The following is a 26,102-nucleotide window of genomic DNA, read 5'->3' on the forward strand; positions in this document are numbered from 1 at the left end:
AAATGGAAAGGATTAACAGCAGAGCACCCCTGTTGTGCTTCACAGGTTTACTGTTGCCCCTGCAGTTTGCAGATAGGACAGTGCTTGTGTGATATGATTGCACAGATTTTTCTTTCACAATAACACCAAAATAAGTTGCAAGCTTTCCAAATTTTCAAGCTAACTTGTATCAAATGAAGTCCTAATTTATCTTCACCAAAGCACCCCTAATTTTACCCAAACATACTGCTACCCTGAAACGAGTTCTGAAGGGATAAAAAGGCTCTGTAAGATATCTGAGGAATTTTTAGAAGAGGTGTGACAGCTGGACCTGTCCACACAGGTATGAGGCCCTCCAGACAGTGCCCTGCAGCTGACCTCAGTCCTTTCAGGTCTGGAATGCTGAACTCCCAAAGGCTCCTGGGAGGTGAACTCCCGGGTGTTCCCGTTACCTTTTTCACCTTACCAGCAAAGAGCAAGACCCCACGGAGCCCTGGTGTACCACAAAAAGGAGCATCTCTGGATTCCTGGCTGCATTTCTTGTGAACTTTGCTGCAGGAGAAGAGGGTGCTGACAAAATGCCTCAGGGAATTGGAGTCAGTTGCTGCATCACAGAGCAGCTCACTTGCAGAGGGGTTGCTGGGACCAGTTTTCTCATCTCATGCCTCACTGAGCACTATAACATTTCTGGGTTTGAGGCTTTGAGTAGTGAAATGTATATGACCAGCATTTTTAAAATAATTTTTAATATTTTTTTCTTTTGAGGGCCAGTACTGTTGGAATTTATGTGAGCTGTATTCATCCCAGACATGGACAGAGTTTGTGGAACACTGAGACCTGTTGGAACCAAAGGAAGATTTATAAGTAGGCAGTCCCAAAAGGAGAGGGTAATTTTAGAGAAGAAAACTGGAGAGCCAGTGTTCTAGAGGCCACAGGTTGGTGTTAGACCAAGTCTTCTTGACAGCATCCCTAGGAGAGATACGCATGCAGCTCTTTGCCTATTGTAAAATCCTTTCATCCCTGATTTGTCAGGCTGTTTGAGTAATCAACCCTTGGAGACAGTGTTTTGAATCGACATAAAGATACGTGCTAGGAGAGAGCAGCCCTTGTGAGACTGTACTCTACCAAGAGTCAATGTTGAACATAGGCGGTGCTCCATTCTGGGGCAAGCCTGATTGAAGACACATCCTAGACATGGGCAAGCTCCTTGCAGGCTGTGCAGTGGTGTTTGAGGGCCAATGTGAGAGAACAAGGGCTGCGGGATCTCTGCAGCTGCGTGCCCGACAGCCGCGCCACGACCCACGCACAGAGCAGCGGAAAGCAACCAGGACAAGCACCTGTCGACCTGAGCTGGGCCCTGCATTTACCTCTCTGCCAGGTGGGGCGCGTTGAGGAGCCCGGCTCGTCCCTGCCCACCTGGGACGGGGCTGCCGCCTCCCTGCCGAGCCGGGACCGGACAGCGGCGGCTCCCCACGCCCAGCATCGCCGCCGCCGCCCGGGCGGGGGACAGCCCGGCGGCCCGCAGCCCCCGCACCGCCGAGGGAGGGACCGGGGGAGGGACGGGCCCGCCCCGCCGCATCCCCGGCCGCCCGTGACAGGCGGCGGGAGCGGCTTCGTGCCCAGCCCGGCTCCGCGGGGAGCAGCGCTCCGTCCCCGCCGCCAGCCCGCCCTGGCTCCGGGCCAGCCGGGCACGCAGGTGAGGGCAACCCGCGGCACCGGGCGGGCGGGGGCCGGGGGAGGCCGGGGCCGGGGCAGGGGCAGCTGCGGCCTCCCGGGGCGGTACCGGGTGCCGGCGGGGCGGCGGTGCTGGCCCGGCAGCGCCGGCACCCCGCGGGCCTGCGGCGGACCCGGGTTCGGCTGGCGCTGCACCCCGGGAGCATCCCCCGAGCATCCCCCGAGCATCCCCCGAGCATCCCGCGGCGGGCGCGGACACATCCGGCTCTCCCGGGAGGGTTTTGGGTCTGTCCGGTGCTTGTCCCCGTCTGTCCAGTGACCTCGAAGGAGCGTGTGAGCTGCCTCGTAGGCAAAAACAGAGCAATGAATGCCCTGTTGTGCCTTCTGTCTCCTGAGCTGTGGGTAAAGGTGGTCAGGAGCAAGGCTTTAAGTTTTCTGCTAGAATTGGCTACTGTAATGCTGAATTTCCCAACTCACCTGTCAGTCTTTTATAAATTCCTGGCACATACATGAGTTTCCTACACAAGTGGCCAGTTAAGGGCACGATGTGGAAACAGGGATCTGTCAGATCCGACTGCCTGTTCCATTGTTCACTGACAATTAACTGTGCATATACAGTGGCAAGACAGAAGCTGCTAACATTGTCACTCCAGTGAGGCTGATAGATTATGAACCTCAAACATCACACAGTAAACCTGTTCTGTTTCTGGGTACAATCCAAAGGGTTTTTCTGTGCCTTGGGGCAGTCACTCTGCCATACATAATTTTAAAGTGTGTGGGATATCTTTTATTTGAAATGCAGTGACTGTCACTGCATTTAGTAGCAGGGACTGCTACAGTATGATGATGTGTTTCCCATAATCTCCTCTCTATATAGTAAGTTTTAGTTTATGTTGATTGTTGTTTGGGGTTGTTTTTAAATATGGTTGCATGCTGAGCTAAGATCTTTGGTTGAGCTATGTGCAGTTACACACAGGTCCCTCTTCAGAGTTATTTGGTTTGGTACCCTGATGTGCAGTTTAAATTCTCCTCTGCAGGACAGATCTGCCTTCATCTCTGACATACTGAGGTGTCCCTGTTAATAGGCTGAAGCACCAGCTGTCAAAATGCATCTGTGAAATTGGCACAAATGAAAAATATTATTCAAAGTCACAATAAGCAAGACAGAGCTGAGAAGAAAGACTATGTTAAAGAAAACTAGATTTGGAATGTGAGGTACTTTGTCAGCTCTTTCAGTTCTGACCCATTGAAGGCTGTAAACCAGAACAGAACTGTGTATCTGTTAAAAGTATGGTTATACTAACAAGTGAAAGCAAATTGTTGGAGCTTGTCTGATCAACATACCTTGTCAGGGCCATGTTCTTACCCAGTTCCAATAAAATGTTGGAGGAGATTATCTTAATCCACATCACTTTGGGTTCAGCCTGAAAAAGGGGTCCTTCATCCATGGGGCAGACAAACAGCTACTTTGGGCCTGCTGATGCCTGACCACAACAGCAGCATCATCCCTTGCTCCTCCTGAAATGATCTAATGAAACATTGTGTCCAAGGAAGAAGGTGGGTCACTTCACTACAAATCTACTGAAGGCTGCAGGTTTGCAACAAGTGCTTTTTTAGCCATAGGTGTGTTCTGACAGGAGCCCAGGACCATTTTTTCCCGTTCACTTTTCATGAGTAGCCAATGGAAAGGGGTAATTCCCCATAAAAAGATAATTGTTCCTTGAGAGCCATAGCAGCTGTTACAGCAGTTGTACTAACAAATATGAGCCAGTTTTAGATGAGTAAGTGAGCTGCAGAAATTATGCCAGTTGCCTGTGTGTTAACACATATACTTACCAATCACATATCCTTTATGCCAGGCAGGTATGTACCCCGTGGTCAAATTGGTCTGTCTATTAAATTAAATTAGTCTACACAATAATTATTCCTCAATGGGGAAGTGATCCAACTTTTATTTTTTGCTTCTAACAATTTTCTTGCTTTAGCAGTCAAGCACAAGCTTTTCTCCTTCCTACTGTTTGTTTTATCTTTGTTAGGCTGAAAGGAGCTTACACATCTCTTCAACTCACAAAAATGAAGCAGTAGCCATGAGATCTTTTGCTTTGTTTCTACCATCCCTCCCTGCCTCTTCTCCTTGCCCTTTACACTGCTGACTTGCAGGACTGGAGAGGATGAAAGCAATCAGCTGTGTTTACTACAGTTGCATATGGCAAATTCAGCTGCCAGCTAATTGCTAAATTCACTGCTCAACATTCCATTACTTAATTTTATTTTTTCTTCAGGAATGAAATAAAACTGCAGATTTTTTTTCCCACCCAGGTCTCTGGACAAAATGGGGAACAGATTAGTGAAACCTAAGCACCTGAGGCAGCCAAATAGGCACGTGGCAAACCTTGCTATTGGCTGTGCTGCCAGCCACAAGTTTCTGATGGACCCATGCCTAGGCATCAGCGTGATCAATGGGCAAGCTGATGTCCTCTGCAGCAAGGTACTTGAACTGGAAAAGGAGCTGAAGAGAAAAGATCAGCAGTTGCAAGAGAGTCAACACCATGTTGCTGAGCTTCAGGAACAGCTGGCTATGCAGACTAAGGTCATAGCAGAACTCACCAAGGAGCTTCAGAGCAAGGGCATACAGTTGAACAAGCTGCAGGATGTTATTAGCACTCAAGGAGAGCACTCTCTTCAGCCTTCTCCATTTAAAGTTTCTGCTGATAGGAGAAGAGGAGCCAAGGAAGGTGTATCTGCAGAGCCAACAACAGGACTGTGTGATTTGAGCAGGCAAACTATGTTTTCCCTTGAAAAAGCAACAGTCCGAAAGGATTCAAGGTGAGCTCGTTTCAGAGGGCTTCTATGTTTGTGTTACAAGGTTATTACTTATATCACAATTATATCCTCTCCTCATGGTTAGTCAGAATTAAAGTATTCATCTTTTTCATGTAGGTTTTGCAGCTGTGATAGATTCTGGTTGAGTTTGTGGGTAGTTTTAACCAAGAATCCTCTGTGTCCCACAGACTTCTGATGAAGAGTGGTGGGCAGTCTCTGTATTTCCGATGAGAATCTTACAGTTTTTTGGGGATTTATCTTTATTGTCAGCTTCCTCCTTCCCTCCAGCTTCTAACAATCATGGTGTAGGAACTGAATCTTACTTGTTCTTCTTTGAATCCAATTACACTTTCTAGACTCTGACAGACCCAGAAATCTCTGCGGTCAGAGCTGACCTTGCAGACAGAGATAGCAGACTGGTATCCTAAAGCATAATTTAGACCCTCTTTCACCTGGACTTCAGCCAGTGACTTTGGTGCCTTCAGATTTGTGAGGAGCTTTATTATTCATGGCATATCTGAGTCTTTCCCATAGTAGACCTGAGAGTTATGAGGCGTGTTTTCTCATCCATCATGTCCAGCACTGCACCTTAGAGGGTGCCTCATGAATCAGAGAGGCTGCCTGAGTCACCACAAAGAGCTGAGAACTTCAGCTAGAAGTGTTTTTTTCCAGACTAAGGGAACTGCATTAATATTTTATCACAAGTACCTGGGTAGCTTAAATCATAGTTGTAAGAGTGTTGTGTTTGTAACCTGTCTTCTCCTTGGCACGATCCTTGTACTGCAGTCAACCACATGGTTTTCTAGGGTGCCTTCAGAGACAAAATTGTAACAGCAGTGAGGAGAAAAGCCAGGAGAAGAGCCAGTGGATTAGCCAAGTGCGGCAGCCAGAACCAAAGCAAGTATTGCAGCTTAAGCAATCCAAACATAATGCACATCAATTTTTGATGTTGTAGTAGTCAAAGTATTATTTGATCTTCCAAATATTTTGAAAGCAAACATATGCCAAAAAAAAGTACCACAAACCTGTACAGCTGTGCATAGCTATGTCTCTAAGTTGGATAAGCCTGTGATACACATGCACTTGTGTATGACCCCATCAGCTTGCTATTGAGACAGACAAACGATGAAAGGCACAAACATTTGGTTTCCTTACCTGGTCTGTAAATACTGTAGTAGGTCAAATTCAGGCAGTTCAGACACATAAGAACAAAGTGTAATCTTCACTGTCTATAGAATTCTGCTAATTTTGCTAATTAGCTATTCTGCTAATTAGCAGAAAATTAGCAAAATTAGCCAAAATTAGCAGAATTAGCTAAACAGAATTAGCAGAAACTGAACCATTAGCCTGACAGTGTCTGAAGGGGTGTTCGGAGTTGCTGCTACCAGTAGCTGCCTCCCCTTTACAGAGAAAGGACTTAAGGCAGCCCTACTGCTGTGTAAGGTAACTTTACAGTGCTCCTTGTGAAAGGAGCTGCCTCAGAAGGAGGGGAAGCTCCATGCTTCTTGAATTTGCATTGATTCCAGAGTCACCAGTCGCTTTTAGAAATATTTGTAAAACAAATGGCACGATTTGACGCTATTCATATGCAGGGGTTTGAGTGCCATACTTTTGTTTGTAGTACTTCATCATGGATGATTTTAATGAAAGTTTTAGAAGCATAGTCTCCTCTTCTATAGTTCTGGAAGCTTTTGTGCTCATTTTACGTATCGGGTTATATGCAATTACTGTATTTTATTGCAGTACTGTACACATGATGCAGGCCAGGATGAATCAAATTAGCAAGGTTGGTTTTAGATGAAAACTAAGTTAGAGCTTATATTCCAATAACCCTGTTGCTTTCAGCAGAAGGTAAGTTATGATTCCTATTTCTAAACACAGTCCTCACCATAGCTACTTGGTTTTATTTTCCTGCCTCATCTCATCACCTTTACTTATTTTCAGTCATTACATGACTAGTAACAATGTAAATGTATTAACGTGCCCTAGGTTTGTTCATTCCTGGATTGTCCTCAGGAGATTTTTCCCATGTAACCTAGTTTTGATGACAACCTCCCATTGCTTTATTAATACAAACTAGAGGACGCCTTAAATGCCTCAGAAATCTGTCAGGGTTTTGACTTTGTCAACATTAGGAGCATGGGGACTTGAAGGCAGAATTTATCTTTCACTTCAACAGCAAAAGAAAACTATCAGCAGGGCCATAAAAGCCCCATCAGTGGAGAAGTTGTTTAATTGCCTTCATTTCTGGTGAGGACTTGAGGCACTGCTTTATAAGATGTCCTTGAGCCAGAACATACTCAAATCAATCAGAACCCATAGATTGCCAGAATGTATGTATGGCCTGCTTTGTTTCAGCTGGTTAGCCCTTATCCACAGACTCATCCATTGTTTCTTTTTCCATGTTTTCTCCTTCTTAAAATCCAACCACTGGGCTCTGCCACCAGCAGCTCAAATACAGACAGTTCTTGTCTTTACAAGTCACCCATTTATATGCATTTACTGCAACAGGAAATGATGCAGAGGCTGTCTCAGGGAGCAGTGAGAACAAGATTGTTCAATGAGATTGTTCCACCAGGTGACTACAGCACAGACAATTCCCTCACTAACCAGGCTACCATCCCCACGAGGTCTAAACAAGGCAGGCAGAGCAGTGTGTTAGAAATGAGAGGAATGAATGCTTGGTGAATAATAAACCCCAGCCCTGCTGGGCATTTCAAACTTTGTGGTGTTTCATTTGCAACCAGTGAGAAGAAGCTTATCACAGAAGCCCTGAATAAAAACCAGTTCCTGAAGAGACTGGAGCCTCACCAGACACGAGACATGGTGGAATGTATGTATGAGAGGACGTTCCAGCAAGGGAGCTACGTCATCAGACAGGGAGAACCGGGAAATCACATTTTTGTGCTCAAAGGTGAATATTGCTTACTTGTACAGCACACAAGTGCAAGAAACAGGAAAGGGGTCTGGAAGGTTTTGCAGGAAATCACATTGAGGGTGTTTGTGCTCCTAAGTAATTTGTCCCTTTGGAGGGCAATGCAAGTTTTACCTGTGACTTTTATGAAACAGAGTGAGAGCGATAAAAAAGCACCTTGGAATCATAAGTCTTGATTTAATGTTTTTTCATGACTTTTTTCATTTCTGAAAGCCCAGAGGCCAGCAGTTCCTTGCTGTTGTTTGTGTTGTTCTGTTGTTTCTGTTTCTTTCTTCTCCAGAGGAAGAACAGGTATTATTTAAAATACAGAAAACTGCTCAATGGTGAAGCCACTTCTGAAATAAAGTTACTTTTCAACATTCATAAGATACCAGTTTTCTGTGTATGGGAAATTGAAAGATTAGGTCTGCATTCATTGTTCTCAAAGCTGAGAGGTTGCTTTTTTTTTTTTTTTTTTAAAAAAAAAAAAAAAAAAAAAAAAAGACCTGCTTGGCTTTTTCTGGGAAAAAAAAAAGCTTTAGGATAAGAAGGCTCTCTTAAAATAAGGCAAACAAGTCTGAAATCATTTGTGTGACTGCTACTGTGCCTCAAATTGCTGATCAGCTGTAGTTTAACACCTGGAATTTGCTCCTATCAGCAATAAGACGTTTCATCATTTCACCATTTAAAAAAAAGGGATTAATTTGCATATTTCATCAACTGGGAACCACTCCCAGAGACTCATATGATTAGAGCTCACACTATAAGGAGTTGAGGTGGGAATATTTAAATAGGAGTAAACTGGTATATGTTGGAAAGCACATTTTCTGGCTTCATATGGATGGGTTAGTTGGAGAAAAAATGATGGTAACTGTGTTAGGAAAACAGAAATGTTACAGGAAAGAAAGAGGAGGCAGGATTTGTGATGGTGTGGTCATATTCTTGCAAGACAAAATGATAACATTCTGAAAACAGATGAAATATCAGAAAGGAGATGTGCACCTGGAACTTTTCCTGGCACATTAGAATCTTTCTTGAGGAGATGGTGTAGGCCTTGGAGAGAAGAGAGCAGAACTTTCATAACATGTTTAAGGGAAGATTTTTTTAGGGCCAAAAAAAGTGAAGTTCAGACTTTCTTTGACTTTTGCCAGTAAAGCTCAAGAACACCTTCTTGAATGAATATTTAATGTGCTTTTAATTTTTCTGCCCTCTCCTTTGCATTCTGTATATATTTACACTCATACATCTGTATGAAGAGATAAACTATGAGTAATTTCTCATGTGATCATTATTTTAAGACTTCTTTCTTTACACCACACTGGAGTATCTCAACCACAAGTGAGTGGTTTGTTGTAGCAAAGCTTTATCCATCAGGATTTAGAATCGCCCTCCCTTCCAGAGTACATCTGTAGATTAGCAGTAAATTTAAAAAAATAAATCTTTACTGGTTTGTACATGTGTTTCAAAGTACTTTTTGCACTGTTGCTCCCATTCCTGTGTTCCAGGGAGTGGCAAAATCAGAAATATATTGATTTGTTTTCCATTCATTCTCACTCTGTGCAGCTGAGCACAGGTTTAATAGCTATTATCCTGATGAATTTTGACAGAGGGCAGTCTGGAAGTCTTTCAGCAGAATAAACTACTCTCCTCAATACCTGTGTGGACAGCGTTTGGTGAACTGGCCATTTTATACAACTGCACACGGACGGCTTCTGTGAAAGGTAACTAAGGTTAAATACAACAACCTTGCTCAAAATGAAAACTGTGGGTTTTTTGTGAGATTCCTGTTATATCCAGATTTTCTTGGAAGTTTTCATTTAATAGATGTTTACACATCTTGGCTATCTACGGTTAACTCATATTTCTTCCCTGAGTTCTTTCTTTTTGGGAACTCAAATAATACTATGCCATGAATGTCACTCCATCTTTGGTATAACCCTTGATAAACAATTAGGCACCCCCAAATTGTGCTGGTTAGCCTGATCTGTGGCATATTAACAACTAGGGCAGGATTGTGTTTTAATTTTGGATGCTTTAGTAGAGGTAGTGGTCTCTGGCTGTTATGTTATTGTGTCAAATGCAGTGCTGAGGATGAAATTGCAGTGAGTTTGAAAGCATATGAGAACCATGGAGTTTATAGTAGAGTGGGTACAATTCTAATTCAATTTAAAATATGCAGGAAATAGTTGTTTTTGCATTTCTTTTAGTTCTGTGTCATCGTTATGTTGCTGAGTCTTGCCTAGATCCATTTGCAGCTGGCAGTTTGGGGACTGACCAGGATGGAGTTGTTAAGCGTTGCTCTGATACAAAAATTCCTCTTCCTGCATAAGACTGGGTGTACATCCGTTAAATACCCCCTGATTCCCTTTCCAACATGCCATAATTGCTCTATGACAAACAAATAAGTGACTAAATATTGTTAAGTTCATAATTTTTCCATTGTCCACCATTTCATAAATAATACTTTTGTTTGAAGACTAATTTCTGTTCTTGTCTAAATCTGCAGGGACTTTGTGCCACCAGTAAGTATGAAGAGTTCATGTTGACTTAAAAAGGAACAAATGGAATAAAACAAGAAGTTGTTTGCTATAAAAGCTTTTGGTCTTTCTTCCTGCACCCAGTTTAGGCACTTAATCATTGCTGGCTTTGCAGATGGAAGTTATTACATGTAATCTGTTTTTGTTGCTGCTTGATAAACAGAACAGCATCACTAATGTGATTATTTTTCTTACTAACATGCTGCTCTAATTGAAAATGTTCCCTATTTTTCTTTTTTGCCTGCTGCATAGTATTAGCGTTATAAAGTAGTGTTTCTGCATAACAAGACGTCAAGCTGCTTTAGGCCTTTGCTAGCATTAATTGGTTTTGAGGTAGGACAAGAATTGCCCAATTATGGAGAACAAAAGGTATTTGAACACTTGCAAACACTGCAGAAATCCACCCGTCCCCAATAGCTTTCCTGTGATCCTTGTGGAGGAAGAGCAGTACAATGTCATAGCTGAGCATGAATAGTGAACGCACATGTGAAACCTTTTCTGATGCTGGATCTCCTGACACCCCTTTCCTGCAGTCTTTGAAAACTCACAAGTGAAGGATTTCATCCAAACAGCATCTCGGTGGCTGCTGCTGCTCAGCAGCATCTTCACAGGCACTAGCTGGATTTGAAATTGGCAATGTGATTTACCCCTATGTTTCTGTATTTCTCTCTTTTTTTAATCTCATCTTTGAGATTGCAGGTGTTTTTCTAACTCTATATCTGCTTCATTTAGTTAAGGGACAAGATATAGGAGATACATTTGCAATAGGCTGGATACTTGCCATGTTTTCCTCATGCAACGTAAACTGAAAGATGTTATCTAGGAGAGAAAAAAGTAACACCTTTGTTCTCCCATCCAGCAACCAAAAATATTTTTGATCTATTTTGATAGATGGCAGAGCATATGTGTATATTGTGTACAATGAGAAATGATTGTGCTTTGTTTTAAACCTGGCATTTTTTGTTCCCTGAAAATAATGATTCTATGTTGATGATAAATAGAGGCAATCAATTGCCCCAAATTTTTGTGTAAATTTTATCTCACAGAAAACACAGTTTTGCTCTTTCTTAGGGCAGAAGGAAAACTGCTGAATATGATATAGCATCTTTTAAAAGAAGAGATTAAATTTAATAGAATCAACTTTTGCTTAAAAAAATAAGAACTGTTCTGTTGTGTCGATGATTGCAGTCAGAGGGTGCTTAGTGGTTTGCATCTTTGATGCTGAATCCTGTGCCTGCTTACTCTCTTAATTGTTTTATTATCTTTTGAAAATGAGTCATTAATATTTTGATTACCCTTTATTCCCTTATATAATGGATAGTTTGGAGGAAAAGTGTGTGAGGATCACAGGATTAAATGAAATTGAATTTATTTTTTGATCTCTGTTATTTCTATCTTAGTGCAGATAATTTGCATGCAATCTGAATTTGCATATAATCTGAATCAGAGTTTGATCCAAGGCACAGTATTTCATGACATAGGTTTTTGAAAACCAACCACGTTCTTGTTTCTTTCAAGTCAGCTTCTTTGCATTTTACAGCTTTTGAGTGCAGTGACTGTCTGTGATTAGGATAGATTTTCCCAAGTGTTCAGTCTTGTCACTTTCAAGGTTGCTCAACCTATAGAATTGCATGGAAAGCCTTCCCTAGAAGAACCATTTGGAAATCTATTCCTTACTTAAGTGAGCATTGTTTAAGTGGGGATTGAATTATTTTTAAAGTCTGATTACAATAGGTGCTGGATATTTTAAAATTCCACCTTAGGCCTTGTGAAATAGCTAGTCTGTCTTCTACCATGAGCTGATGCTGTAGTATCATCCATCAAATAATTTGGAAACATTGCTGATTTTGTTCTTGTTTGTTTGTTTGTTTGTTTGTTTTCTCAAAGCAATCACTAATGTTAAAACATGGGCACTCGACAGAGAAGTTTTTCAAAATATCATGAGAGTGACAGCACAAACCAGACAAGAGCAATACAGAAACTTCCTTAGAAGGTAAATATGATGAATTTCTATTTCTGATACTGCTTTGTGCAACTTACTGAGGTGCACAACAATACTGTGCCTGTCTTGTAAATAGAGGAGAAGGTGCTCTTCATGCAAATATGGCCTCAAAAGCCTGAATATTTGTCTTTTTTTTTTCTTTTAAGATTCATAAAAGCATTTTTCCATTTTAATTGTTTTTCTTCTACATCACACTAAAAAACTTCAATAGGTGCTTGAATGCCTTTAAGTAGTATAAAAGTATGGGTTTAGAATTTAGAACAATATAATAAATAAAGTTAGGTAAATCCTCCAATGAGTAGTTAGTTTGCTGCTGGAGTAGATTAAGGAATATTCCTTATCCTTTGGAGATTTGAATATGAGATCTGTATGTCTCTCAACTTATGAACTAATTCCAACATAAATTACCAGGAAATCTGCAGAGTAGAATAATTCTCTCCTGCAGGGAATACTGAGAGTGGTGCCATGCTTCTCCTTAGGAAGATGGGGAAATTAGAGGTTCCAAACCACAATTAGCTGATGTAATATTCTATCTTTTTAACACATAATGACCATTCTGTTATGCCTTCAAATCAAGATGCCAAGCCTGGCCATGCATAGAATGTCTTGTGTATTTTCACACCCTTCCCCACTTTTAATTTCTATACACACTTCTTTGCTGAGCCTAAATAGATAGAAATTTCTATAATTTCCTAACTTTTACAAGTCTAAGTGATCAGGGTGGAAGGTTTTTTCATTCTTACCAGCAAGTTCACAAAGTTTTTACTGTAATTAGATTATCTATCTATAGCTGTCCAAAGAGTACTGAGGTTTTTACCTTTGATTTTGCAGTCTCTGCAGTGCACTTGAAAATATATTCTTGAATTGCTATATTGTCTTGGGTTTCTAATTGCTGGATTCTTTTGAAATCAATCCTTATGCCCACTAAAGTCCTTCCTCTCCTGAAGCAAAAAGTTGATTTACAAACTGACCAATGTTTGCCATATTTCTAAGTTGTTTAAGTTTTGTTTATCTAAAAATCAGGATGAGATTTTTAACGTAATCTTCTAACGTAAATCTTCTAAATTAAGATTTAGTTGTATACTGTGTTCACCATTAGGTTAAGTAGTTATAAAATTTGACTGTAAAAATTGCATAGGTGATAAGAGATCATAAAAAAATGTTAATGATAACTACTTTGGGTTGTGGGGCTTTTTTTGTTTGTTTGTTTTCTGGAAGTGTGTCCCTGCTGAAAAACTTACCTGAAGATAAATTAACCAAGATCATGGACTGCCTGGAAGTGGTGAGATATTGTTAAGTTTTTCTAAATAGTATTCAGTAAGCTTCCATAATAACAAAGAAAAATAAAAAACAACCAAGCTTTTTTAATATGAGAGTGGTTTTGGAGTGATCAGAGTTGAATTCCAGGTTGGCAGAAAATAATAACATTTAGTGACATAGAAGTTATATTTTTGGCATCAAAGCAGTCAAGCAAGTAGTTAAGAGGATTTGTAATCTATCCTTTATTAAGATTAAGTACAAAGTTGCTCTCCAGGACTCTTTTGGTAATCAAATGTACCTCTTTGTGATGTGGATTTTTAATACTTTCATATCCCTTGGACCACATGCACTGCAAAATGTAAGGGAAGAAGGCATTAGGTCCCCTGCACATGAATCCAGCCAAATATCTGTGTGCCTTAGGGCTGCATTTGCCAGCAGCCTTTGAAGGTAAAGGCTTGATATATAACCATAGCTGGGATTTTTTTCCAAGGACAGTGGTAACTCTATTCTTTTCACATGGAGGCATGAAGGATATAGGAAGTTAAAGATCAGCGAAACATCCACATGTGTTAAGAACTCTGCATAGTAACCTTGAAAGATTTATTGGACAATATTTTCTCTCACTTGCCTCCCACCAGGAGTACTACGACAAGGGAGATTACGTTATTCGGGAGGGCGAAGAAGGAAATACCTTCTTTATAATAGCAAAAGGAAAGGTAAGGTAAAATAAACCTAACTTATAAGATGAAGAAACACTTGTATCTCAAAAGCTACCTTAAAGAGTGTGGTCTTCAGTAAAAATGTTGCACTGTTTCTGCACATGCTATTAAATTCACAATATCGTGATAAAAGCCTGGAGCAGCATTGTAGAGGTTCAGGGAAACTAATTTTTCATTCACAATGAACTCATGTTATAGTATTCTAATTACAGTGTAATTAAATTGTGTCCTGAAGCCTCTTGACTCTGTGGCACAGATGTAAAGCCAATTTTTTTTGTAAATGAGATTTAACCCTACATCTTCTCCTAGATGGTGCAATATCTCATGCGCAAAACATAGACTTGTGAAAAGTCTAAGTAATGGAGTCCCAGGCTTAATGCAGAATGGCCTTTGAGGTGTCTCAGAATCCTTTCTTTTGTTAGTCCCAGAGGAGCAAGGCAGCAGCCTTTATCCCTCAGCTGATACCTTGGAGGCTGACACAGGACTCTAAAGAATTAAATCAGCAGAATTTTCCTCAATAACTTCCAGTTTCCAAAACATCTCTGTGTCTGTAGATTTTCTAGTTTGTTTTTTGCTAGCATGGGCATCAGCAGAATGTGCTACTGTGGAAGCAGAGGGGAAATGTTAGTTAATGCTTCTGGAGTGCTGCCTATTTAGCTGAAAAGAGAAAAAGCTCATATGACATCTGCCCACTGTGGGAACTGAAGTATTTTTCAGTCTTTCATTAAAATGCAACTTATCCTGCTCTGTTTCAAAAAGAATGAGGAGAAAGTGTTGAGAGGTTGTCAATAATGAATATATTCCTTCTTCTCAGCAAAAATCAGAGAGGGGTCAGGGAATGTTTGGGTGTAATTTTTGAGAGGAGGGGTAACAATATATATCTGTAATTCTTTCCGCAGCATTACTGAGTTTAAGACATTTCTCAAATACACAGAAAAGAAAGAAAATCATGCACTTTGAAACTTTCCCTTACAAAATTTTTGTTCCTGTACTTTGCAGGTCATAGTTACCCAGAGTACTACAGACCACTCGCAGCCTCAGGTGATTAAAAATCTACACAAAGGAGATTACTTTGGAGAAAAGGCTCTCATTAGGTTAGTTCACACTGTCTGAGTCACTATATGTAGGATTTCAATTGTCCCATCCCTGTGTGTCAGATTCTACAACTCATGGCTGTTTCGAATACAATATTTCTTTTGATTGTAAAGTCAGTAGATGAAGGTAGTGACCAAATTTGTGTTAATGTTTTCAGGGGTTGCAGAGAGAGCTTGAAAGTTTACACTGGCATCTGCCTTTGGTTTTCCCTGCAGAAGTCAAATTCTGGCCCTCTGCATTATGGCTTACTGTTAGTACTTCAGTAAAAACTGTGGTGAGAACTTGTGCCAGGTTGTAATTGCCAGAAGGGATAAGGTCCATTGTGACTGGAATGAGCTCCTGTTTCCATTGCCCATGGCAGTAAGAAACAGAGAAAAGGAGTCACACAGTACATATTTACATGTGTGATTGAGTAGGGAGTCACTTGGTTTGGGAATGTTTTATATCCAAGGATCTTTTTAGAAATAAGTAGTAAATCCTGATGTAATGAAAATTACATCTCACCTTAATTTCTTGGAAGGTTGCTAAAGGATGTCGTGATCCAAACCCTATTGAAACTGGAAAAAATACTGTGCTAGATCATAATAATGACTAGTAAAATGCTAAATTTTGTATTTGGTTCAGCAGCATTAATCCAGGTACAGGCTGCAGAGGCCTTTGAGGAGTTTCATCTAGAGCAGCTGTGACTCTCCATGAGTGCAGTGTGAGGTACTTTGAGGATTTTGACATGCTTCTGAATTCTCCTAATGCATTTCAATTCTCAGTGACGACGTCAGATCAGCAAACGTTATTGCAGATGAGTACAACGTGGAGTGCCTCGTTATAGACAGAGAGTAAGTACATTGCACTTTCATAAAAGATTTGCATCCTCTTTCAGTAGGTTAACGTGACTTTCAGTGGGTTAATGTGACTTCGTCATAGGCGAAACCACAAAGTTTCTTTAAATGAGTCCTGAACGAGTGGTTGTGCTTTAAGAATACTGATGAAGAGAGGCTGACAGCAGGTGCCGGAGCACAGAAGCTTAAGAGTAGTTCAGAGTTACTATTTTCTTTCTTTCCTTGTAGTAGTGATGTTTATCCTGATCTCCTGGGACAGAGGTTCCTAAGGCCTGTTCTTGTCAGTGAAGACCAATACAAAGAGAGCATTCAGTAACTCTGCCTTCTCTGTCACCAGAGTCCCTGCTCCATTTAGTAATGGGTCCACATTAGCCTTTGTTTTCATCTATTTACTGATGTATTTGAAGACACCTTTCTTCTTGTCCTTGACATCCTTGGCAAGATTAATTCCAGGTGGGCCTCAGCCATCCTTGTCTCATTTATATTTACCCTGACAACCTCTCTATATTGTTCCCAGTAGCCTGACCCAGCTTTCATCTCCTGTGTGTTTCCCACTTAAGTCTGAGTAATTACAGGAGTTCTAGATTTCTCCACACAGGTCTCTTGCCCCCTTTGCCAGATTTCTTGATCATTTCTTGAACCTGGAGGAAGTGATTCTTGAGTATCCACCAACTCCTACTGGGTCATGATTTAAATGTTCAGCAGTTTATGTTGTTTCCTTTGTGGTTTTAGGACATTTAATCAGACTGTTGGAACTTATGAGGAGCTGCAAACTTATCTGGAAGGTTATGTGGCCAATCTGGCCCAGGCTGATGAAAAGCGACATGCAAAGTAAGTCAGATCATTTGTTTGTTACACCTATAGTAGCTAATCATAAAAAAGAGTCATAGATACATAAGTAAAATCATGGATGGTAGTTGAAGGTGATGGACCCCTAGGAATGACAGCAGTCACTGTAATAAAATGGTCTGGCTATGCTTATGAAGCCAAACAAACTTTTTTTCTGATACAAAGCTTACATAGAATCTCAGGATATTGACTTCCAAGCAAGAATTCATTCTATTCCTGGAAAACTGAGCACAGAAAAAAAAAAAATGTTTTTCTCAAATAGATTTTGCATTTTGATGATAAGTTCTTTGACTGGTAAAAACCCCTGAAGGCCAACTTTAACACCAGGTTGAGTTAAGGAATCTGTATTACTGTGCGAAAGATTAAGTGCCATTTCAAAAAGAAAGAAGCAGACATAAAGAAGCAGTTTATTTTTAATGTTTCAGTGTAACACTGATGGTATTGATGTCTACTCTTAGCTGTGGGCCACACTTTTACTTTATGTACTTTGGATTTCAGTCTGAGCACTGCTGGAAGGTTAGCAGAGTGTGTTTTTCCTCTGTTTAGAGGAAATCTAAACATTCTTATTTCTGATACCTGCATTCTTATTTCTGATAATTCTACAGGAACTGGTACACAGTCCTTCAAGCATTGTTTTTCTAGCTTGGACTGCCCAAACTTTTGCAGCTGCCTGCATCAATAGGAATCTCACCAGGGATCAGCTCTTGCGAAAATTACTGTCAGTTCTACTCAGTGAATTTCAGTAGCATTTTTCTTCTTATTTACTTCCATAGAATTCCATTAAGATTCTGTGAGGAAATAAAAAGTGTTTTCTTTCCTTCTTCTCCTTTCCCACTTCCCCTTTCCTCCTTTTCCATTTCCTTTCCTTTCCCTTATATAGGATCATTAAAAGTAATGGCAAGGAAAAGCACTAACCTATGTTAATTTTCTTAATGCAGAGGAAGATCCTTCTGTGGACAGTTGACCAAAGAGGTGTCTTTGGAGATGATAGAGCTGAAGGAGAAAGTAGCCCAGTTCCCTCCTTCCCCATTCCAGAATTTAGAAGTTGTCACAACTCTGGGTGTTGGTGGGTTCGGAAGGGTTGAGCTTGTAAGAGAATATTTTTAAATTATTCATGTAGCTCACTGTCTTGGGTGATTGATTTAGCCACTGAATAATATGAAGGATTTTGGTATTCTATGTGCTTGTGTCCCTCAGGCAGAAATAATCCTCCATAAAGCAATGCACAGTTAAAAAAAGCATTTCAGGACTTGGGTGTTTAAAGAAACAAATCCATTCTTGTGTGCCTCCATCTCCTGCTGTTAAAAGTACCTTCCTGGTCACTAAACATAGTCATCAGTTTGTACATGATGGAGTTTATTTGGAGTTTACAGATGTGCCTGCGTGCATTACGTCCCCTGAATGGCAGGCCTTTTTCCAGGAATCTGCCTGGACCTGGAGCAATCTCAATGGCACCACATAGTCTGTGCTAGTAGAACTGCTTCCATAAACCCCACAGCAGCTCCAGCCAGCATGAGTTATCTCTGAGCTGTGTTCACTGGGAAATGTCCGACAATTTGCAATGGCTCTTTTGAGTCATATTCAATAGCGTGATCAGCTCTGCTTCTGGGTTACCAAGAGCTTCATTAGCCCAAAGCCTTAAATTCCACTCACCTCTGGCTGAGCTGCAAACATCTGACCAAAACCTGAATGCTATTTGTGCAGGCTGCTGAAGGTAATGGTAAATTAAAGGAGACTGTGTGCTTTTAGTGAAGTCAATAATCCTTTACAGTAGTTAGACCATCAACTGTTTCATTCTGATTCATGCTTCACAAAAAAAAATCCACACTGGAATTCTACTGTAGCATCTGAACACTAAGCTAAAAATTAAATTCTCATCCAGCTGTAGAACACAGATATCTGCTTCCTTCATTTCCAAGAGGCCCTGTTTTAACTTCCATCTTTTTATTGCATATTGGATAATATTTCAGTGTAATGCAAAATCATTTGTCAACATTCTTCCTAAACTGCCTCTCCTTTTTGTTCATTTGTATTATGCTGGTGATTAGAAATCTTAAATTGAAATTGGGACCCACTGTGATATAAACTCATTGTAATATGTAGTACCTATCCAAGCTGCTGCTATTTGGTATATATAAAATGAACAGAGGGAACATTTCACTTTACGAGTGGGGACTGGGAAACTAAAATATCTGAAGCTTGGCTTAAAATCGCACATAACAGTTCTGCAGAAAGTCTGGAATTTGTCCCTTGTTACAGCCATCAATTTCAGTCCCGTGCTGTGTTGAAAAAGATGGATATCAATGTATCTACTGAGAATGATTTAGTAAAACATCCTTTCTTTGCCTCATGTGTTTTCATCATTTTTATTCACAGGTTAAAGTTAAAAACGAGAACATGGCTTTTGCTATGAAATGTATAAAGAAGAAACACGTAGTGGACACCAAACAGCAAGAGCATATCTATTCTGAGAAGAAAATCCTCGAGCAGATATGTTCTCCATTCGTTGTAAAGTAAGTTGAGCATAAGGTTCCTTTGATTTTGTCCCCTCGGTGACCCCTGGGGCAGCACTATTAGGAATGGGGTTTGGCACACGAGTTCTGGAGGAAACACACTGCAAGTCTCGCTTTTTCTTTTGCTTTTCCTAAATTGCTGCTGTTTGTCTCCACAGGCTGTATCGCACATTCAAGGATAACAAATACGTGTACATGCTTCTGGAGGCTTGCCTTGGAGGGGAATTGTGGAGCTTGCTGAGAGACAGGTAACAGCAAACACAGCATAACCTTGCCCTTTATAGTCAGCCCCATGTGGCTACTGATTAGCTTCACCATTCAATGAAAAGATGTTTGGTTCAGTTTGGTTAATATTCTGGTTGTTACGTATTATCTGGTTAATAACTGCAGTGTTTTCAGAACTTGATTGTAATTATTTTTGTTCCAGAGGCAGTTTTGATGAATTCACCACAAAGTTTTGTGTTGGGTGTGTGACAGAGGCTTTTGACTATCTGCATCAAATAGGAATTATCTACAGAGATCTGAAGCCAGAAAATTTAATTTTGGATGCTGAAGGATATATAAAATTAGTAAGATGTAATCAATTGTAATGTTATCCTTTTGTGCCTGTATCCTGTTTCTTTGCAGGGGGGGATATAAATAGCATGTAATTATAGAACCAGGATCCTGCAGTGTAGTAACTCTTGTGCTTCAGCAGTAAAGAGGGAGGGCTTCTCATTGCACAATGAGAAACAAAGGCATTGCAAAGCCACTGTGAGCCTTGGACAAACTGGGGAATTGCAGCCTCTGAGAGCTCTTGCCACAGTATAAACAGCAAAATAAAAAATTCTCCCAGCAGTCAGTTTTATTGTAAGAACAGAAACCACATTTCCCAGGTGCAGAATTACCTCCCTGACCAGCCTCATACAATCACAGGTTCAACATTCATTGATTCAATTTACAATCATAGATTCCCTCTCTTTGTAGAGAGGGAACACGGAAAAGAACTCCTGCCATGCTTTACTGTGACCATGAGATGTGCAACAAGAATACCCTTCAGGGAGCTTGAAATATCCATTCTGAAGACAATGAGCAACCCATTGCTTTCCAGGGACAGTAAATCTCATGTCCTCAAGGAAATAATGGGTTATTCTCCCCAGAAGGAAAACTATTAAGAAAATTACTTCTGATAATAAATGTATCTGTTTTATAACATTCAGTAATCCAGTGGAATTACCTCTCTCTCCTTCACAATTACACTGTGTGGTTGTACTAGTTGTAAACTAGCAATTGTGGGATCTTTGCAGGAGGTGGGGAAGCAATTAAGACCTTAAGGCTTCCCAGTGCAAAACTCCTCTGCTTTATGCAGCATATGTTGATTTTGATCAGGTTGACTTTGGATTTGCAAAGAAGATTGGATCAGGGCAGAAAACCTGGACGTTTTGTGGAACCCCTGAGTATGTTGCCCCTGAAGTCATTCTGAGTAAAGGCCATGACTTCAGTGTGGATTTTTGGTCCCTTGGGATTCTTGTGTATGAACTCCTCACTGGCAGGTAAGTGCCTCCTGCTGAAAATTCTTACCTAGTTTGTTTGTTATTAGAATCCTTTCCAAGGTTATTTTTAGACAGTCTTGCAATATGATACTTCTTTATGCATGTCTTACCTTCCATAATTTCAGAAAAGTCACAGACCAAGTGGGTTACATATTCTCAGTTCTGGCTTATCCAGGCACAAGCTGTAATTGGCATGTGTAGGACCCCTGTAGCTGCTGCTGATGTTTCCTGTGAGGAACAAGTGACAACAGACTGCTCTCTTCCCCCTTAGTGGGTGATGGGGTGCAGTGGGGAGGATGAATTGTAAGTAGGGCTCTCTCTTTAGCTCCCTGCACACTCCCATAACAACTCTTTGGGAATGCTCAGTGGCAATACAAAGTGGAAGCTTCTCTGAGTTAGGCTTAAAGGGACACGTGGTCATGCATTTTACCTGGTAGTACAGGAAGCTTCTCAGCTTCAAGCCTTTCTATTATCTTAGGCTGAAAGGGTGAGGGTTGTAAAAGTAGGAAGGTGGGCTTTTTTTCCATATGTTTTTCCTATTTTCTCAAATATTTGCTTAGATAAGTACTGGCCACATCTGCTCTTGCCAGATGTTCCATTTATCAGTGTTGCTTTCCTTTTCAAGCCCACCATTCTCTGGAGCTGATCAAATGATGACATACAATTTGATTCTCAAAGGCATTGAAAAGCTGGATTTTCCTAAAGTAATAACAAGGCGACCTGAGGATTTGATCCGCAGACTCTGCAGGTAGGAGGGGCAGTTTGGGGCAAAGCCTGAGTGTAGAGAGATCGGGCTCTTTTAGGACTCAGACTGAGCATTGAATTCCTGACAACCTCATTTGGAATTGTTATGCATGGCGTGGTCTATTCTGATTGAATTCAGTATGCATTGCATGCTCCTGAATGTGTCACACCTCTGAGTCTGCAGAGGCAGCACAGGCTCTGGGCTTTCTCTGTAGCTGGGAATTTTTTCTGAAACACGTCTTTGGGAAAATTTATTAAGTGGGAGCTGAGGAAAGAGCTAAGGAATTTGATTTCTCAAATCAAGCACATTGTAAAAAAAAAAAAAAAAGAAAAAAAGAATCCAAAATTATTTAGGCATATAGATTCTACAGAAAACATAGGGCACTTAAAGACTGGCTTAAATCCTTTAGAAAATGTGCAGAAGGTGATATTTCAAAAGGGCCAGCCTAACCTAGTGGCCTGCACAACCTCTGGCTGGTAACTCTGACTTTGGATTCCCAGCTTCTGTGGGATTTCATCCATGGCACCGGGGAACAGTATTCAACATTCTTGTGTACCACAATTGGAAGGATCTTTGTGGCTGTAAATTTTGATCTGCCTCCTTTTGTAACCCAGACCTGCTGGCCAGGAAAAAAAAAAAAGCATGTGCAGATAAAACTCAGCCAGCTGATTTCCCTGTGCTGCTTCTCACAGCTGAGTGACACTGTTTTGGCTTTCTAGAAGGTTTCTCCATCCTCAGGAAAAAGAAGCAGTGAGCAACACCTCATTATATCTCTTCATGAGGCTACATGTTTTATGCAAGCTGCATCTCTGGCCACATGTTTTATGCAAGCTGCATCCCTATGCAACCATTAAATGCAAGCAGTTAGGACCTATAAATAGTCTTTTAAAAATAGGGCTATTTTATATATTCTTATTCTAATTTTTTTCTTTTTTTTTCTTTTTTTTTTCCTTTTTTTTTTTTTGAGGCAAAACCCTACAGAAAGATTAGGCAATTTGAGGAATGGAATAAATGACATCAAGAAGCACAGGTAAGCAAAAGAGACTTCCAAGAAGAAAATTTGGGGCTTAATTTGAAATATTTTTAATATGTTAGAACCCAGACAGGTAAAGTCATAGACATCTCTGTTGCTCTTGAGTATTTTTGCAACTATAGCAAGCAACGTAAATCCTCAGCATGATTATCTAGAAATCTTATTTTTACTGGTTTTGCTGCAGGTTATTGATGTAGGAGTTTAATGTAGTTCTCAGAGAAATCGATTCCAGTTCAGCATCTGCCTCTCAGACCTCCTGACCCTTCAACATTTGATTTTTAAGAATGAGTAGTTAAGGGCTCCAGAGCAATAATTTTAGGGGTTTTGTCCTCTTTCTTGTAACAAACAAAGTCTTTCTCATAATGAATTTTTCTAATGCAAGTCTTTCTTCTAACAAAGAAAGTCTTCTGCAAACTAAACATTTTCTGCTTTCTCTTTTTACCTGAGCTGGTTCTAAGCCCTACACTTTCTGCTTGGAGAAAGCAGTTCTTCAATTTTTCTGCTTGTCTTCCTCTTCTCATGCTGTAAAAAGGGTGGCATTCCAAGGAGACACTCAAGTCTCTGCATGGCTGTGTTTCTGCATGTATTAACCTGCCTGTCTGTGCACCTCCTCCATACAGAAGTGCCAAAGTTCCTGGTGGTCCTGAAGCTGCCCCTGCCTTGTATGGCAACAACAATGCTCAAGATTCCTCCTTCTAACTGTGTTGTTACATGAGCTGACAGGAAAAAACTTTTTATAGCCCTTGTTCACATGATTTTTCATCTCTTTGTGGTATAATGTCAGAAAAGAACCTGTCTTTCTCTTTTAGTCTCTCCCTATCTGTCTTTCATCTCTTTTTATTCAGGTGGTTGAGTGGTTTTAACTGGGATAGTCTGAAAGTGAGGAAATTAACATCGCCTTTAAAAAGAGAGGTATTGGTTTTGGCTTTCAGTATCATAATGCTTTACTAACACAGCTTGGCTACAAAGGAGAACTGATGGTGATAGCTAAATTTCCCAAAGACACATTTGAATTATTACAGCTCAACATTTTTTTGTGAAAATTGAACAAAAGAGAGACAGCAAGCAATACATAACTTACAGTCAGTTAAGTAATGGAAATATTATTCTGCCTGTGTACTTTGCATTACATTTTCACCATTACTAGAATAAATGGTGTTTGGTCAGAAACTAATATTGAAAAAATATATCTCCCTTGGTAATGGGCACATTATTAAGATGCACTGTTCATATTACTGTGAAGAGTACAAATCCCTGTGTTCTACTACTGAATTCCGACACATCCTTGAGTAAGCTTTTGGTTTTAAATGGCCTATTTGTTTTTGCCCTAAAATGAAAAAAGACTAAGGATAAAGCATTTGAAACTCACTTTGATCTTAATTTTAAACAAAAAGTAATTCTGAGGTCTGCTTTGAGTAGCTACACTATGAGTGTAGATTTGGTCTTAAATAGCATTCCAGCTGTACAGTGTAACCCAGTTTTCTTACTGAATTAACAGGGCTTTGAATGAAATCAAGGATTTGATATCTGGGAAGTCCTTTTGTACAAGAAGGCTAATGCCACTGTCCTGTTGTATAATGTAATTACTGGAGGTATTTCTTTTAAAGAATGAGGAATTGCATCCATTGAAAGACATTATCATATTAGCCTTTCATTTCCATGTTGGGAGCAATAAAAATTATGCATAATCAATAGAGAACATTTTCAAAAGGTACTTTCTGAAACACAGTTTTGTTTGTGTTTTCAATGTCCTAGTTGTCTGGACCAACTGATTACAGCTACTTTGACAGCTATCCACCTGAAGTGGGAAGCCCTCCAGATGAACTTTCAGGCTGGGACAAGGATTTCTGATCATTTTTCCTTCTGGCACATTTATAGAAACTCATAGGCATCAGTTCTATCTTGTTTCTTGCTTAAAATGAAGTTACACAAATTACACAGCACTCCTTGAAGACTAGAAGACAGTACAGAACCAGAACTTGTTTGGATAATCCACCAAAATCTGTGTATTTTATCACAAGGGCATGCATTCAGTCAGCAGATGTAACCTGAATTTTCTTTTTGATACACAGTGTCTCTATGAACATTTTCCAGATACCATTGATTGGATCTATGGTTTTGCCACTAAAAGTATCACTAGCTAAAATTTTGATATTAACAAGGTTACCATACATCTTTTTTTGGGTGGAGAGGATGGGTATCAGAAGCCAACAGTTGTGACATTTGTCAATTTCGCTTTCCCCCCAAAATGTCCTGTATTGCATTGATCCAGAAATGTGTAGAAAAGAGAATTTTACTGAAAGGTTGCTTTGATTTAGCTACAGCTAGAAGGGTATCACTGTGTAAGCTGCCTGTCTGTCAGTCCAGTTTTGCACGAGGTTGGATATGTGAGACTGGTCAAACAAAAAGGTATATGCATAATAGAAGTTGCCTAGAGAATCAGACTGTGGTGTGCATTTCCCTTACTGCTTCAAAGAGCCATGTGCCTTTCTTAAAATGTTTTGCTTTTGTGTTGTGTTAAGATAAAATAGATGGACAAAAAGCTTTTACCTTGCAGGGAAAAAATGCAGATGGATGTTTTGCATTCGTGGCTTGTACAGGAAAATTCTGTTATGAACCCCAGCTGCTGTTGAAGTAGGGATGTTCCTGGGTTTCATGCTGGGTTTGTGGGATGGATGCATCTGCAGCCACTACTTGGATTTATTTCAGCTCCTGCTGAGACCAAGTCCAATCTAAATTTCCGGACTGAAGCTGCCGCAGCATTACTGCATTTCACACTCTAGATGGAAAACCTCCTGGGCAATTTGTACTGTGTGCTCCGGGTTTAGTTACCCATGGCTGCTGGATCATCTCCCTAGCTGCTGGTCATGACTTCTAACACTGGGAAGGGGAAAATGAGGGAGGGAATGCCTCAGGGCCAGTTCCATGGTTTGTTACATGATTATAATTATTTTTCACTGGTGGGTGACTATCTCTTTGACGGCAAATCAATTTAAATATTTTGCATAGCCTTCAGCCTGAATAAGGCAATAGAATATTTTCCATTGAATTTAATGAAGGTTGATGGAGCCCTTGAAAGAAGACACTACATATTTAGCTGGTTTTATTTCTGTGCCTGTTTGCAAATTATTATGGAAATTTGCAGCCAGCAAAGCCTATGCAAAGTGGAATCAGAGAGGGTGGAGCAGAGGCTGTAAGCTGGGACCCTAGATGGTTGCAACCTAACTTTGTTTAGTAACACCAAAGATTAAATTTTATTTTCAGGATTTAGACAAAGCACTAGATGTTATGTATTTGTGTTTCTCTGTGCATCTGTCTTTCTCTCATGAATATTTTTATTACAGTCAAAATAATATTGTGCCAAGTTTTCTAAAAAGCTTTTGAATGTATTTTTCCATTGTATTTATATGTAGTTTCCTTATATATATAAAAATAATAATGGGGGCTATATATTTGTTTTTTAAGTGAAAAATTGTATGATAAGTTTAGTGCAGTTAGCATTAAGTCTGTGCAGCTGTGGGATATATTTCCTTTATAAAATTTAACTTAGCTTGTTTATTTGCGTGCAAATAAAGTAAGCTTATAATGTAA

The 26,102-nt window shown here is 40.2% G+C and overlaps 1 protein-coding gene across 7 annotated transcripts; it reads left to right on the forward strand.

Annotated features, from left to right (window-relative positions):
* The first annotated feature begins 1,644 nt into the window (after positions 1-1,644).
* On the forward strand, positions 1,645-26,102 carry PRKG2 (protein kinase cGMP-dependent 2). Of its 7 annotated transcripts, none has more exons than XM_068187656.1 (19): positions 1,645-1,675; positions 3,936-4,479; positions 7,224-7,390; positions 8,998-9,111; positions 11,815-11,920; positions 13,148-13,211; positions 13,828-13,905; positions 14,908-15,002; positions 15,768-15,836; positions 16,572-16,670; positions 17,627-17,777; positions 19,065-19,201; positions 19,360-19,449; positions 19,629-19,770; positions 20,570-20,733; positions 21,359-21,481; positions 22,446-22,508; positions 23,357-23,423; positions 24,267-26,102. In XM_068187656.1, exons 2-19 carry the CDS (start codon positions 3,986-3,988, stop codon positions 24,360-24,362), a joined length of 2,319 nt encoding a protein of 772 aa, XP_068043757.1. In that variant the 5' UTR covers positions 1,645-1,675; positions 3,936-3,985; the 3' UTR covers positions 24,363-26,102. The 7 variants fall into 7 exon arrangements, with proteins under 7 accessions (XP_068043757.1, XP_068043761.1, XP_068043760.1 ...); XM_068187660.1 differs by having other exon boundaries at positions 17,627-17,693; XM_068187657.1 differs by having other exon boundaries at positions 1,651-1,675; positions 3,973-4,479.

The sequence above is a fragment of the Anomalospiza imberbis genome, chromosome 4 (assembly GCF_031753505.1).
Source record: "Anomalospiza imberbis isolate Cuckoo-Finch-1a 21T00152 chromosome 4, ASM3175350v1, whole genome shotgun sequence".
Lineage (NCBI taxonomy): Eukaryota > Metazoa > Chordata > Aves > Passeriformes > Viduidae > Anomalospiza > Anomalospiza imberbis.

Coding starts and splice junctions, on each gene's coding strand:
- PRKG2 (XM_068187656.1), top strand. CDS start 3,986: ATGGGGAACAGATTAGTGAAACCTAAGCACCTGAGGCAGCCAAATAGG. Junction 19,202..19,359: donor TGTTCTCCATTCGTTGTAAA/GTAAGTTGAGCA, acceptor TTGTCTCCACAG/GCTGTATCGCACATTCAAGG. Junction 20,734..21,358: donor TATGAACTCCTCACTGGCAG/GTAAGTGCCTCC, acceptor TTCCTTTTCAAG/CCCACCATTCTCTGGAGCTG.